This window comes from Oncorhynchus mykiss, chromosome 2 (genome assembly GCF_057628025.1).
Source record: "Oncorhynchus mykiss isolate SJ-2025 chromosome 2, ASM5762802v1, whole genome shotgun sequence".
NCBI lineage: Eukaryota > Metazoa > Chordata > Actinopteri > Salmoniformes > Salmonidae > Oncorhynchus > Oncorhynchus mykiss.
Genome location: NC_143023.1, coordinates 59,721,346 through 59,735,587, shown reverse-complemented (window position 1 = coordinate 59,735,587; position 14,242 = coordinate 59,721,346). Strand labels below are relative to the sequence as shown.

At 40.7% G+C, this 14,242-nt stretch overlaps 1 protein-coding gene and 1 long non-coding RNA gene across 2 annotated transcripts in view; both read right to left on the bottom strand.

Moving 5' to 3' along the window:
- The window catches only part of LOC149985165 (uncharacterized), a 529,398-nt gene that overhangs the window by 246,637 nt on the left and 268,519 nt on the right, over positions 1 to 14,242 (bottom strand). The gene's annotated exons all lie outside the window — the stretch shown is intronic.
- Positions 1 to 14,242, bottom strand: part of LOC110492752 (metabotropic glutamate receptor 8) — a 212,935-nt gene that overhangs the window by 7,371 nt on the left and 191,322 nt on the right. The window contains exons 8-9 of the mRNA XM_021567226.3: positions 7,947 to 8,086; positions 6,633 to 7,568 (exon numbers count right to left, since the gene is read on the bottom strand). Coding sequence (XP_021422901.1) covers positions 6,633 to 7,568; positions 7,947 to 8,086 — 1,076 coding nt within the window. The remainder of the gene's footprint in view (positions 1 to 6,632; positions 7,569 to 7,946; positions 8,087 to 14,242) is intronic.

Sequence of the window (14,242 nt, the reverse complement as noted above, 5' to 3'; positions counted from 1 at the left end):
CTAACATAATTGCAAAAGGGTTTGCTAATGATCAATTCACAACGTGCAATTGGAACACAGGAGTGATGGTTGCTGATAATGGGCCTCTGTACGCCTATGTAGATATTCCATTAAAAATCTGCCGTTTCCAGCTACAATAGTCATTTACAACATTAACAACGTCTACACTGTATTTCTGATCAATTTGATGTTATTTTAATGGACCAAAAAAATATTATTTTCTTTCAAAAACAAGGAAATGTCTAAGTGACCCAAAACTTTTGAACGGTAGTGTATATTTTTACCGCTTGCGATGGGATAACTTGTTTTTTATGAAGTTGAACATGTGCTTTTTATGACAGAATGTAAAAATGAGGTGAAATCAAAAGCATGACAATTTAAAATTATAGCTAATTATTAAAGTTTTTTGCTTGTTGGCCTAACAAAAATACCTCCACTGTTCAATACTTAATCCTTACGAGTCTATTGACGCACCCCGGCGGATGTCTAATTATCATAATAAAACAATACTCCAACAAAATCAGTTTAAGCTAGAGATATGTTTTTTTTGCATGTGCTGCTTCTAAAGCCAACACATCCGTCTATGTCGGCCTTCTGCATCTGCTGTGTGTAAGGTGGTCAAGCACAACAGTGTTTGTCAGACCATGAGATATCTGGAAAATTGGTCTTCTCACGAAAACGTCTGTGGACAAACTAATATATACAGAAGTGTGGAGGTAGTTTGTGCCAACAACAAATGGGGGTAAATATGTGTAAAAAACAAAAATATTTCTTCAGCTTTCTTATATCTCCTAGATATAGGAAAGAGACTCAAGATCTTATTCCTTATGATTTATATTTGAACTGTCTGTTTTGCCATTTATGAATGTGTTTTTTACATTGGAGCTAAGTAGAGACTTAGAGCTAGAAAATGGTATATCATAGACTGCCGTTGGGGAACAATGGGAAAGTAATTCTGCTTTGAAAGTTGATAAACTTGTAATTTTGAGAAAATGGGCTTTGAATGTTTTGGTACCTACTAGAGAGCTCTTTTCTGTCTACACCCATTCAGCATCATTCACACCCTCTTAAGCTTTAGCCCCATCCATCTCTTCGCATGTGAGGCCATGTACTAAACAACCAAAGATTGCAAGACCAAAGGCTGGTTTATACTACAGATGTGTTCGTAAATTTAATCTGGAGTGCCAGAGTATGGTCTGTGCGTTCGTTTTTTTTGCCAACGTTTACTGACACTGGCCATATTCAATGGGCGTTGAGCGTTGAAACTTTACTTTCAGCCAACGTGCTCTTTCTAACAAGTTTGAGGACAAAATGCAAGGAATACTAATGCCAAACATGATAGTTTATGATTAAATTAACGTATTTTGGCATTGCTAAACTTCATGAAGAATTTCCCAGCGCAATTCAATAATAACGGGTTTGTTGGTTCAGTATCATGCTCAACCAAACTCAGTAGCTTGGTGGTTAGAGTGCCCGCCCTGAGACTGGGTGTTCAAATGGTCGAATCGTACCAAAGATTCTAAAACTGGGACTCAATGTCTTTCTGCCTGGCACTAAGCATTAAGAAGATGGATTGGGTGTAAGGCCCTGCGACAGATTAGCGTTCTGTCCAGGGTGTGTACTTGCACATCAAGCTGCGTCATGCTACAGAATCAGGAGACAGGCTCTTGCCCTATGGACCCTTCTGGCTCGGACAAGGCTTACTTGTCCAAAGGTTATTTACTCATGTAAGTGCCATCTCTGCACACTGGTGACATTTATAACAACTTACTTTTGATTTTTTTTAAACAACTCATAATGTTATGGAAATTGGGATGAGGAAACTAAAGAACTGAGAAAAATCATGCTGTCTGAAAGACCATGTTTATTAAATGTTAACTGGAAAAGAATGAGCCAGATCCAGCTCTAGCCCTTTGGGGGCCCTAAGCTAGATTTGGATGGGAGTGGGGCCCCCTCTCATCAGCGGAGAAAAAATGTATGTTTTAAAGTTTATTTCCAGCAATTTTGACATGGGGCGAAGAGAACATTTTGCAATGTTATAATACCTTTCATGCAATTCTACTCATCTTGCCATGGGGCAGAGATAATTTTAGAAGTTTTAAAGTGACTTTCCTACAATTCTATTCCATTTTGTCAACGGGTTGGAGAGATTTTGTTGGCTGTTTTAAAGCAAATTTTCTGTGATTCTACACATTCTTCCATGACTTATGCCATGTTAATGATATCCGAGTGAGAGTGACTAACATAATCTATGGGGGCACCCTGGAGGTCAGGGCCCCTGGGCTCGTGCCCGGTCGGTACTTGGTAGTGATTACTACAAGTTTAGATAACTGGCTAGACTAACTTGCAATCTAAAAATTGTTAGCTGACATGGCTAATCGAGTGACAAGAGAAAAACTGCACAACCAAATTTCGAACTGCACCTTGTGCATTCTACCATTCTAACTCTCAATATTAAGTTGAGACTGTGACTCCACCTCTTCGGAGAGCCCTAGCAGCCGGGAGCCCTAAGAAACCGCTTATGTCAAGTCAAGGTGTCCCAAACTCGGTCCTCGAGCCTCCCATGGGTGCAGGTTTTGGTATTCGCTCTAGCACTACACAGCTGATTCATCATCAAGCTTTGATTATTTTAATCAACTGTGTAGTGCTAGGGCAAAAACTAAAACGTGCAACCCTGGGAGCCCCCAGGACAGAGTTTAGGGAAACCCTGGCCTAAGTCATACACACAATGCAATGCATAAATTATGTGTATTAAAGTAATGCTAGTTTGACGATAAATGCACCCCTTACAACATGTGAATATGGAAATTGAGGCTTCAGTATAAACTCAAACCAAAAGGATTAACAACCGGTAGGGTGCAACCATAAAACCATTAGTGGGTGCAAAATTGACAAATACTAGACAGTTGGCAATCTCAGCAAGGGAATGTGCACATGCCCTACACAAGTGTATTACCTTTGTGGTGAGAGTGGAAATAAGAAGCATCTGTTTCCAAAATGACAGAGCTGGGGCATTTATCCAGCAATTAAACAGCTTGCTCTGATCAATGTGGAAGACTGTTAAATAGTGGAGTGATGGTCATGTGCTGTATCAGACTGATTTTATATTTTCTCCAGGGACACCATTCACACATGTGTTCTTCCTATGAACATTAAGCCATGTGTGATAGTAAATAGCAATTTGAATAGGATTTATTTGATATGACTGCTCCCTCGGGACAGTGAAATCTATGTGGCATTGATTAAGCATTTTCTGAAATATGAATAGGCTACAATGCGTTGAGCCCCCTTTTTACTATTCTTCAATTAAAGGGTTTGATGTGTGTGGTGTTTTCAGTCCTCTAAGAAAGTGATGCCGGTGGAGGTGATTTTTCAAGGGCCAGTTAGGCAAGTCATTCTATAAAGATTAATAATGTACAGTATGATGGATTCTGGGTTCTGACTCCTAAACTTGGAATAGTGTTAATTATCAGGTGTCCTATTGAAATATTGAGTGCTATGGTCTAGACCAGGGGGGGACAACTCCAGTCCTCGAGGGCCTGATTGGTGTCACACTTTTATTCCATCCCTAGCAAACACAGCTGATTCATCAAATTGCATCCTAAACTGAAGATCATGATTAGGTGATTATTGGAGTCAGGTGTGTTAGCTGGGGCTGGGGCAAATCTGTGACACCAATCAGGCCCTCGAGGACTGGAATTGCCCACCCCTGATCTAGAGGGTCTACACCAGAAGTTAATGGTTTTCTGTAGGAGGAATGTACTATGGTAGATGCAATTAAGCTTGGAATGTACTGAGTGCAGGGAAGACGATCAGATGTTGTCAGGCACTGATAAGGGTGGAGAGCTGTGGATTAGTGAGGAAGGGAGTCGAGGTCAGGTCAGGTCACCTTAACTAGCTGAATCAGATACTGTATGCTAAATCAGGGTTGGACTGAAAACCTACAGGACAGTAGATCTCCAGGAAGAGGGTTGGGCAGCCCTGGTTTAGAGAGGAGGAAACTCCACCCAAAGTGGGGTATTTAAACTACTACTGGTGTGAATATGTATTTTGTCTCATGCAGCTGTTTTAACCCAAAGGGTGAATAAACTTGGTTTAAGCTTTACTAATCGTCCATGAATTTTAATAGGTTCATTTAGAATCTAAAATGTAAAACCCTAGACTGTGTAAGACCTGGACATCTATTCTTGAGGCAAAATCTATTGGTAAGTGGTTTCATACATCCTGTCCAGAGCGAGGATGTACAAGATGCTAGTAATGGAAACAAAGTTTCAGAACGGGTGATATTTCATTCATAAGTAGACTTACAATTGAATTCTGAATTATTCTGGACAGAATTCCAGTCATTCATTGATTTAATATATTTGTCACCAAACCCACTGGCTCCAGGTCATCTATGTCTTTGCTAGGTAACGCTCCGCCTTATCTCAGCTCACTGGTCACAATAGCAACACCCACATGTGCACGCGCTCCAGCAGGTGTATTTCACTGGTCATCCCCAAAGCCAACACCTTTGGCCACCTTTCTTTCCAGTTCTCTGCTGCCAATGACTGGAACGAAATACAAAAAAAAAAAAAACACCTTAGTTGGAGACTTATATCTCCCTCACTAACTTCAAGCATCGGCTGTCAGAGCAGCTTACCGATCACTGCAGCTGTACACAGCCCATCTGTAAATAGCCCATCCAACCAACTACCTACCTCAGCCCCATATTTGTTTTTTTCTGCTCTTTTGCACACCAGTATTTCTACTTGCACATCCTCATCTGCACATCTATCACTCCAGTGTTAATTGGTCAATTTGAATTACTTCGCCACTATGGCCTATTTATTGCCTTACCTCCTTCATTTGCACACACTGTATACAGATTTTCTATTGTGTTATTGACAAAAAAGTAAATACCTTTAGCCATAGCTGTGTTTCTTATTTCAGAGCTAAGCAGACACAACATATCACTCTGAATAATAAACCTGTTTGTCAGGTTTCTCATAGTCTCAGTAAACAACCCAGTCTTTGTTCACCACAAATTAGAAACAATTCCCTCTAGCTTGAAAAAACAACAACATTGACATATAATACTGGGTCAATATAAGAGACTAGCACCATATTTTAGACTACAGACTGCAACCAGCTCTACCAATAAAGAGATAAAAATGATGAGGCATAATCACCATCTGGCAAAACAGTGATGGGTACACTTTTAATTATTTGGTCCCCAGTGAGTTGCTCTCATGGAGTATAGTGTATAAAGTAAGCTTACCATTGAACAGCAAGGTAATGAACAGTAACGATTATAAACCATTTGTATCTTGCATTAAATTGGAACGATATTACACAAATTGATTAGGACTACAGATGGCTTGGCTAGTAAGGACTTTCTATAACGCAATCATATTTTTGCAATATTCGTGACCTATGTAAGCCAATGTTCAGCTATCAAATGCCTGGCCACATCTACTCAAAGCCAAGCTGTCATTTACTGTATTTGTTTCAAGCCATCCAAAAACGGTAACGAAGTGAGAAGAGATTCCTAATGAACCAGAACTGTACTAATGAGATCTGGTCCAAACAATTGTGGGGGAAGAAAACAAAGCCTTTCTTCGGTAAACCAGATACTCAACTCGGGGGCTCAATTTAATAGACTGAAGCAGCTTCCAGTAGAAAACTTAAATGGAAAAATCACTCTTTGAATTCATCCAGACTATTTACTGCAGCCTATGAAATCATTTGAAATCGTCCAGTATGCTGCAGTACTTGGACCAATTGAACGTTTTGTATTGCCATGGGATTTGCTCGATCATTATGTGTGGTATGACACTGACTGAAAATGTGCATTGCAATCCCATGGGAAGATCAAATAGGCAATATGAAGATTGAGGTAGAGGTTCCTCAGCTTATTCACAGATACCATGCTTTCCAAGTGTGATTTATGACCTATTTACTTCCCGGAAAATCATATGCAGCATTCTAAAGGTGAAAATAGTTGAGAACAACCATATCATTAGCAATTTAATTCCACATGTCATTACATGGCCAACATTCAGTGCAGAGAACTGAAGTGATGGTACTTAATTAAGTTGATTGGCTAGTAAACAGCAGGGGTCAAAATAATTACTGACCTTAAAGGGTGATAAAACACAACACCAACACCTTGCCTACCACCTCTATCACCAAAGAGCCTCTGAGGTTCACAACATATTAGCCAAATGTGTGATGAATTCCGCACAATGGATTACTGACATTTACACTGTAGACAACACATGTTTGTGTTCCCATTAGTCATAGAACTGATGAGGATTACAACTGTCTGATGACAAGCCAAACCTCACACCTGAGCCAGCACGTAATATTATAGACCACATCTACGCATGAGTAAGCCCTTCTTTTCTGTCCAATCAAGAGCTAAGAACCCTCACCAGCTCCTGGCTTAACAGCAACTAGTCTCACTACAGCAAGGATCTCTAGATAAAAGAGTTGAAAATAATAATATTCAGCTTTACATTTTATCAGATTGCATCTTATTCACTTGTGTAAGAGGTGGAGGCGCCAGTCAATGCATACAGAATAAGATGAACAGCATATCTGACTGTGTTACATAGCCAAATACAATCACACAATCAAAGCACACTCACCCTTTCTGCTGACTGTGCCGTCCCAAAGAAGATAGGTATAAAAGCTAACCAAATTATACAGGTAGTATACATAGTAAATCCAATAGGCTTTGCCTCGTTGAAGGTCTCTGGCACTCCCCTGGTCTTGATGGCGTAAACAGTGCATGTGACCATCAAGAGAATACTGTATCCAAGCGAGCAGATGAGTGAGAGGTCCGAGATGTCACACTTGAGCACCCCACGGGCGTTCTCAGGGTCCTGCGTGCGCTGCTCGCCATAGTCCACCACCATGTGTGGCGGGTCAGTGGCAAACCACACAAAAACACCCAGTAACTGAACTGAGATCAGGCTGAAGGTAATGACCAGCTGGGAGGCCGGGGAGATGAACCGTGGTGCAGTAACAGCCTTCTTGCCCTGCTCGAAGATGCGGTGGATGCGGTTTGTTTTGGTAAGCAAAGCTGCGTAGCTGAAGCACATACCCAGGCCCAGGAAGATGCGCCTGATGGAGCAAACGGCAACGTCAGGGGCTGCGATCATGGGGAAGGTGATAGCATAGCACAGAAAGATACCAGTAAGCAAAACATAGCTCATCTCCCGGCCCGAGGCTCGGACAATGGGCGTGTCGTGGTAGCGCACAAAGGTGACAATGACGAAGGTGGTAACCAGAATGCCCAGGACAGAGATGAAGACTGGCACCACTGCCCAGGGTGAGTGCCACTCCAGCTTGATGATGGGGATAGGTTGGCACCCAGTGTGGTTCTGGTCGGGTCGTTGCTCATATGGGCACAGCTCGCAAATGAACGCACTGGCCTGGAAGTGGTAGCCCTCACAGCGCTCGCAGTGCCAGCAACATGGTACTCCCTTCACCACCTTCTTTCTCTCACCCATCTTGCAGGGCAGGCTGCACACAGAGGCGGGCACAGAGGGGTCTCCACTGGTCCACTGCATGGCATCCATCTGAGTGGGGCAGAACATGTGTTACATTGATATTAAAGATGGGCAAGAACTACAAGAAGATGACTCATTAACATTGACATAATTTATCAACATCATCAGTTGGTAGTGCAACGCCAGGGTTGTGGGTTCGACTCCCACGGGGGACCAGCATGACAAAAATGTAAAATAACGTAAATGTGTGCACTCACTACGTAAGTCGCTCATTTCAAATCTTATTTTTTCACCGTTGGCAAATAAGTTCAATTGATTGTTTGACAGTTATTTGATAGGTATTGTAGAAAATGAGTCCCCATGGATGTTAATGTGATTTATCAACAAGTAACATTATTAAGACTTGCATACAATAACAAGACAAAGCCGTCACCAATTCGTCCTTACATTTAGGTGTAGCTGGTTGGTCCAGTGGCCGATGACCTTGTACTCTGCTGTTGACCTGTTGTTGATCTGGTACTGAAAGATATCATAGCGTCCTGGAGCATCGCCATTCTCATTAAATGTGACAGGAGTCCCAGCACTTCCTGTAAAATAGGAAACACTTAACATTACTGATAAATATACATACATTTGGAGAAAATATTACTGAAACAATAAACTTGGCTGGTGGTGCTATCACAACATAAAGTATCTTCAGTGTTTACCCATGGGTATGGTATCTAAAAAAATAAAAATAATATGAAGACAAAATGTTTTGTGACAAAACAGATGAAGAATGCACTGCCATTGTAATATGTAAGTATCTCTCGAGGTTGTTTATCAGTGTACTTGTCAAAGAGGCAGTCAACCAAATGGATTATCTGTAAGTATTTATTACAATCTACACTGACAAGTTTCAAATTCCTTTCAAGTAGCTATCTTGTCTCTCAGATGACTTTCTTACAGTAACATTGCTCACACCTTGGGTCCTTAAAACCTGCAAAATCCAACACAGTTGGGAAGGAAGAGGAGAGCCATATTAAAAATATGCATCTCAGGAAAGCCATGTATTGTTACATTTGCTGGAGAGAAGTTGAGAGGATTGGGCCTGAAGTAAAGAGATTTGACTCGTCTCCAAAACAGCACCCACAGCTCTGTTCAGATGTTTCGCTTCCTGTGTCTGTCTATGATAATTTCATCCATTCACACACTTTTCCGCTGCACACACCTATCACCCACTTTCCTTTGTGCAGCGGCTTGGCAGAGAGAAGCAAATTAAACAGGAAACATATTTCTGATTGTTTGGCTATGCACAGCACATCCAGCTGCCTTTCACTGCAGACCACAAGTCTGAGTTGCAAAGAAAAAGCCATATCTCAGACTCGCCAATAAAAATAAAAGATTAAGATGGGCAAAAGAACACAGACACTTGACAGAGGAACTCTGCCTAAAAGGCCAGCATCCCAGAGTCGTCTCCTCACTGTTGATGTTGAGACTGGTGTTTTGCGGGTACTATTTAAAGAAGCTGCCAGTTGAGGACTTGTGAGGTGTCTGTTTCTCAAACTAGACACTAACATGCCTGTCCTCTTGCTCAGTTGTGCACCGGGGCCTCCCACTCCTCTTTCTATTCTGGTTAGTCCCAGTTGTCGCTGTTATGTGAAGGGAGTAGTAAACAGCGTTGTACGAGATCTTCAGTTTCTTGGCAATTTCTCACATGGAATAGCCTTCATTTCTCAGAACAAGAATAGACTGACGAGTTTCAGAAGAAAGTTATTTCTTTGTGGCCATTTTTTGCCTGTAATCGAACCCACAAATGCAACGTGCCAGTGGAACACAGGAGTGATGGTTGCTGATAATGGGCCTCTGTACGCCTATGTAGATATTCCATTAAAAAAACTGCAGATTCCAGCTACAATAGTGATTTACAACATTAACAACGTCTACACTGTATTTCTGATCAATTTCATGGTATTTTAATGGACAAAAAAAAAATCATTTTCTTTCAAAAACAAGGACACCTACCTCTAAGTGACATGTACGTTGACTTAGTGTAAACATTTAGCTGACTGATTAACCAGCAACAATTAGCTTGCCTTGTGTATCACTGCATTTGACATGATATATATTCATATATAAAGTTAATCAATATCTCGGGTTCAAGCGGTGTTGCAGAACGGAACCACCCGTGACTTAAACAATGCCTCATAATGTCCCATTTAAAAAAAACAGGCATCCTCATTCCTAACTGTTCTGCACTTCAATTAGCACCTTGACTGTAACTTGAACAAATGTGATAAAATGTCTTTATAGTGCGACTCTGGGGCTCTTTACATCGATGATTAGGTGATTGGGTGATGCGTTGATTGAACCAATCCCAGACATAATCACAGGTTGACCCACACTCAAGCCTACAATTACCCACGCAGCCTCCAAAGTAGATTCCTTTAGAAACTAAATCCAGAGCAACAGCATATTGTAATAAAAGAGCAGACACCCTCTGTAATTATGATTAGTGGGTGGGCTCACGTTTTGATTATATTCAAGCCCTACTTTCTACAACATGAATAAATGCATGGAAAATCGCATCTGCACAGCGATGAATCACCGCACCATCCTCGGGATCCAGATCCCCCAAGCAAAATCATGTTGATATTCCCAAAATATATCTCTATATGATGATGGCACAGACAATCTGGTACTATATTTGAGTATTTAGTATGATCCCTATTAGCTGCTGCCAAGGCAGCCCCTACTCTTCCTGGGGTCCAAACAGGAACAAAACATAACAACAAAACAATAGTCAACATCATAAATAAAACAATACATAACACAAGACATTGTGCACTCTAAAAATGTACACTGCTCTACCATTACAAATGTATAATATTACAACAATACATTATACAATGTCTGTGTTATTTTATGTTGCTTTTTTATTAGATTTTACAGCTAGCTTGATTTACCTGATGTGGAAGAGAGTTCCATGTGGCCATGGCTCTATGTAGTACTGTGCATTTTCCCAGCCTCTGTTCTGGATTTAGGGACTGTGAAGAGACCCCTGGTGGCATGTCTTGTGGGGGACGTATTGGTGTCTGAGCTGTGTGAACAGACAGTTCTGTGCTTTCAACATTCAGTGTTGCAGTCAATCTCTCCTCAACTTTGAGCCAGGAGAGATTGACATGCATGTTCTTGATATTAGCCCTCTGTGTACATTTAAGGACCAGCCATGCAGTGCTGTTCTGGGCCAACAGTAAAATGCTTATGTCCTTCTTTGCAGCACTTGACCATATTACTGGGCAGTAGTCCAGGTATGATCAAACTACACTCGTAGAAAAAAAGTGTTCTTTGGGGTTCTATTTAGAACCTTTTGGTACTTTGGATGAGAATAAATAACCTTTTACTAAAAAGGTTATATATACACAGTACCTAAAGAATCTTGAGAGTTCTATCCCTACCCGAGAGTGTAATGGGGAATCGGATTTTAAGAAAACAACAGCTAACAAAGCTAACCCAGTCACATCAAACTCTGAAATGACAGCTAACATTCCCTTTAAATTTGTTACAGCTGTTTTACATTTGTATAAATGTAATTATATAAATAACACCATTAGCTCTGTAAGGCAGGGGGGGAAGATCAAATTCCTATTTTGCAACATTGTTGCCAAGGTCTGAATGGCAAATAGCAAGATTCATGCAAACCTGTGCTATTGCAAAGTAAATGTTTGCTAGAGGCAAGAGGAAATTATGTGTTTCATAAATCTACTCCGATTTCAGAGCCCTCTCGTCTGAGTGTGCCAGAGCGCAGAAAAACTGATGAGTTTACGAAGGCTCAACACCAGTTGAATATGACCGGTGTCAGTAAACGTTGGCAAAAAAAACACAATTAAATTGTTGCCAGCAGCAGTTAGAATCACCAACGCTCTAGATAACATAAAACAGTCTATCCAGCTCTGGTAGGGTGAGTAAAATGGTCATGACGCTCAAAAAAACGGTTTACTTCTGAATATCACATTAGCACCGTCCGAAAAACCTGATTCAAATTCGACACAAACCTTCAAATAGGTATGTAATCACACATGATATAAACTCTTTATAGTGTTTTATTTACATTTTAGAACCGATAAGGTGACACGTAGGACAGATCGAGTGAAAAAAAGCTATTTTCCCACATGACATCTGTCCTTCTCACTCATTGCCGTCTTGAATATTGCAGAAACAGGCAGAGTTTAGGTCATGTCATTTATTTTTTTGGAAAGGGGAGAAAATATGCCTTATAATGGTATCGACATTACAGTTGATCTGGAAGTATTACGTTTTTGGTGCACTAAAATACGGTCAATAGTACGGACCAAGAAGATGTACAAAGGTGAGTGAGTTTACGGTTTGACTGCTGTTGTGAAGCAAGAACGCTCGGACCAAACCTACTCCTCAGTCAGTGTCCAGTGAACGCTCTGAGAGCGAAATGCTCTGAATTTAAGAACTGACTATCTGACAACGCTCTGGATTTACAAATGCCCAGAGGGCACTCTGAGCACACTCTGGCACTCCAGATTGAATTTGACGAATGCACCCTTAGATTAAAAAAAAGGGCTTCTTTATAGAACCTTGTGTTCAATTCCAAATGTAACTGCCATTCCGAGTCAAAAACCAACTGCCATTCCAGCATAAAGATGCAAGAGGATGGTGGTTGAACCAACTTGCAAGTAGCCTACCAATAAGCACATTATTTTTCAATGTATTAAGGTAAGGAAAGTTGATGAATTAATTCAAATATTTGAAGCCAAAGTCATATGATAAAGTGCAGGCTAAATAAATAAAATGTAAACATTATTCGAATTGAACTTTGCGACCTTTTGCCACATTTCAGGCTTCAAACATAAAGATATAAAACTGTATTTTTTTGTGAAGAATCAACAACAAGTGGGACACAATCATGAAGTGGAACAACATTTATTGGATATTTCAAACTTTTTTAACAAATCAAAAACTGAAAAATTGGGCGTGCAAAATTATTCAGCCCCTTTACTTTCAGTGCAGCAAACTCTCTCCAGAAGTTCAGTGAGGATCTCTGAATGATCCAATGTTGACCTAAATGACTAATGATGATAAATGCAATCCACCTGTGTGTAATCAAGTCTCCGTATAAATGCACCTGCACTGTGATAGTCTCAGAGGTCCGTTAAAAGCGCAGAGAGCGCAAATGTCGTTCCACTTCATGATTGTGTCCCACTTGTTGTTGATTCTTCACAAAAAAATACAGTTTTATATCTTTATGTTTGAAACCTGAAATGTGGCAAAAGGTCGCAAAGTTCAAGGGGGCCGAATACTTTCGCAAGGCACTGTATGTGTGAGGTCTGCTGTTTGGGTGGGTTGAGAACGGAGCAGTAGCCACATCTTTGTTGTTCGCTGTAACTAATGTAATGTATTGTATTGTAGAGAAGTCAGCAAAGGGAGATGTGCGTCATCATTCAAACGAACAGATGCCTCCCTGGCCACCAGTGCACATTTCCAACGACGGAAAATTCAAAAAATTATGTTGGTATTATTTTATTATGTTATATTCTTAACAAAAAAATATTCCTATTCAATAGTGGTGGCCATAATTCATAAATAGCACCATGCAAGGTTCTACATGTAACCATTTTGGTTCAATGAAGAAGAACCTCTAGGGTTCTGATCAAAGAACGCTATAAAAGGGTTCTATACAGTATATAACTTTTAGGGGTTCCATATATGAAGCAAGCGATAGAACCCTTTTTGGTTCTATAAGGAATCTTTTTTTCTAAGAATGTAGGATGTGTCTAGTTGATTGTGATGTCAAGAAAGCAGAGCAGCGCTTTATCACGGACAGACCTCTCCCCAACTTAGCAATCGTTGTTTCTTGACATGTTTCTTGATATCAGTCTTGATGATTGGAAACAAGACCCAGTCACACTGAGATAACAAAGCTACAGCAGAATGAATGTCAGACACTTTTTCATGGAACCAGAATAGTGCTCTCAAGTGTGACCTTAGGTCCTCCAGGTAATGCCTGATCCCTGTTGACAGACTGAACCTTGACATTGCAAAAAAAAAAAACCCACAAGACTGTGTTCTCAGTGCTGGTATGAGAATGATAGGCCTATGGATGATAGTGGATGACAAAATAGTGAGGGATCCGCACATTGCTCTAATTCTTCTAAATTGTTTTTTTTATTACTAACGTAAAACATGTTGATATACATTGCATACAGTATCTTTGCATTTAGCATGGGTGAAAATGTGTGCACCTCCCTTTCAGTGAGTTTGAACGAAAACTAGCCAATGCATAAATCTCAAGGTAGACCTACTGGGATGGCAACTGCAGTGTTGGAGAATGAAGGGATATGAATAGAGAAGCATGTGGAGGCGGCACAGAAATAATATGAAATACTGCAAGGACTCTTTGTCTCGCATGTATGCACGCACACACACTTTACCTATCCCTTCAAATTGCTGTCACAGCCATGGGTAATTGTTAAGCTAAGACTAGTGATGAGTGATTTACAGGCCACATACAAGGGTTTTATGTTCAAGATCAACCTTGGTGTAGACCTTGATTTCAGCAACTCATCACAATCCAGAATGCTAAAAGCTTGACTTTTGCTTGACTTTTGAATATTGGGTCAGACAGGAAATATCTGGTGGGAATTGAGCTGGCAACCGGAGGGCTGCTGGCTTCAAATCCTAGATGCCATTGCCTGCTGTTGTGCCCTTGAGCAATGCACTGAACCCCCCCACAA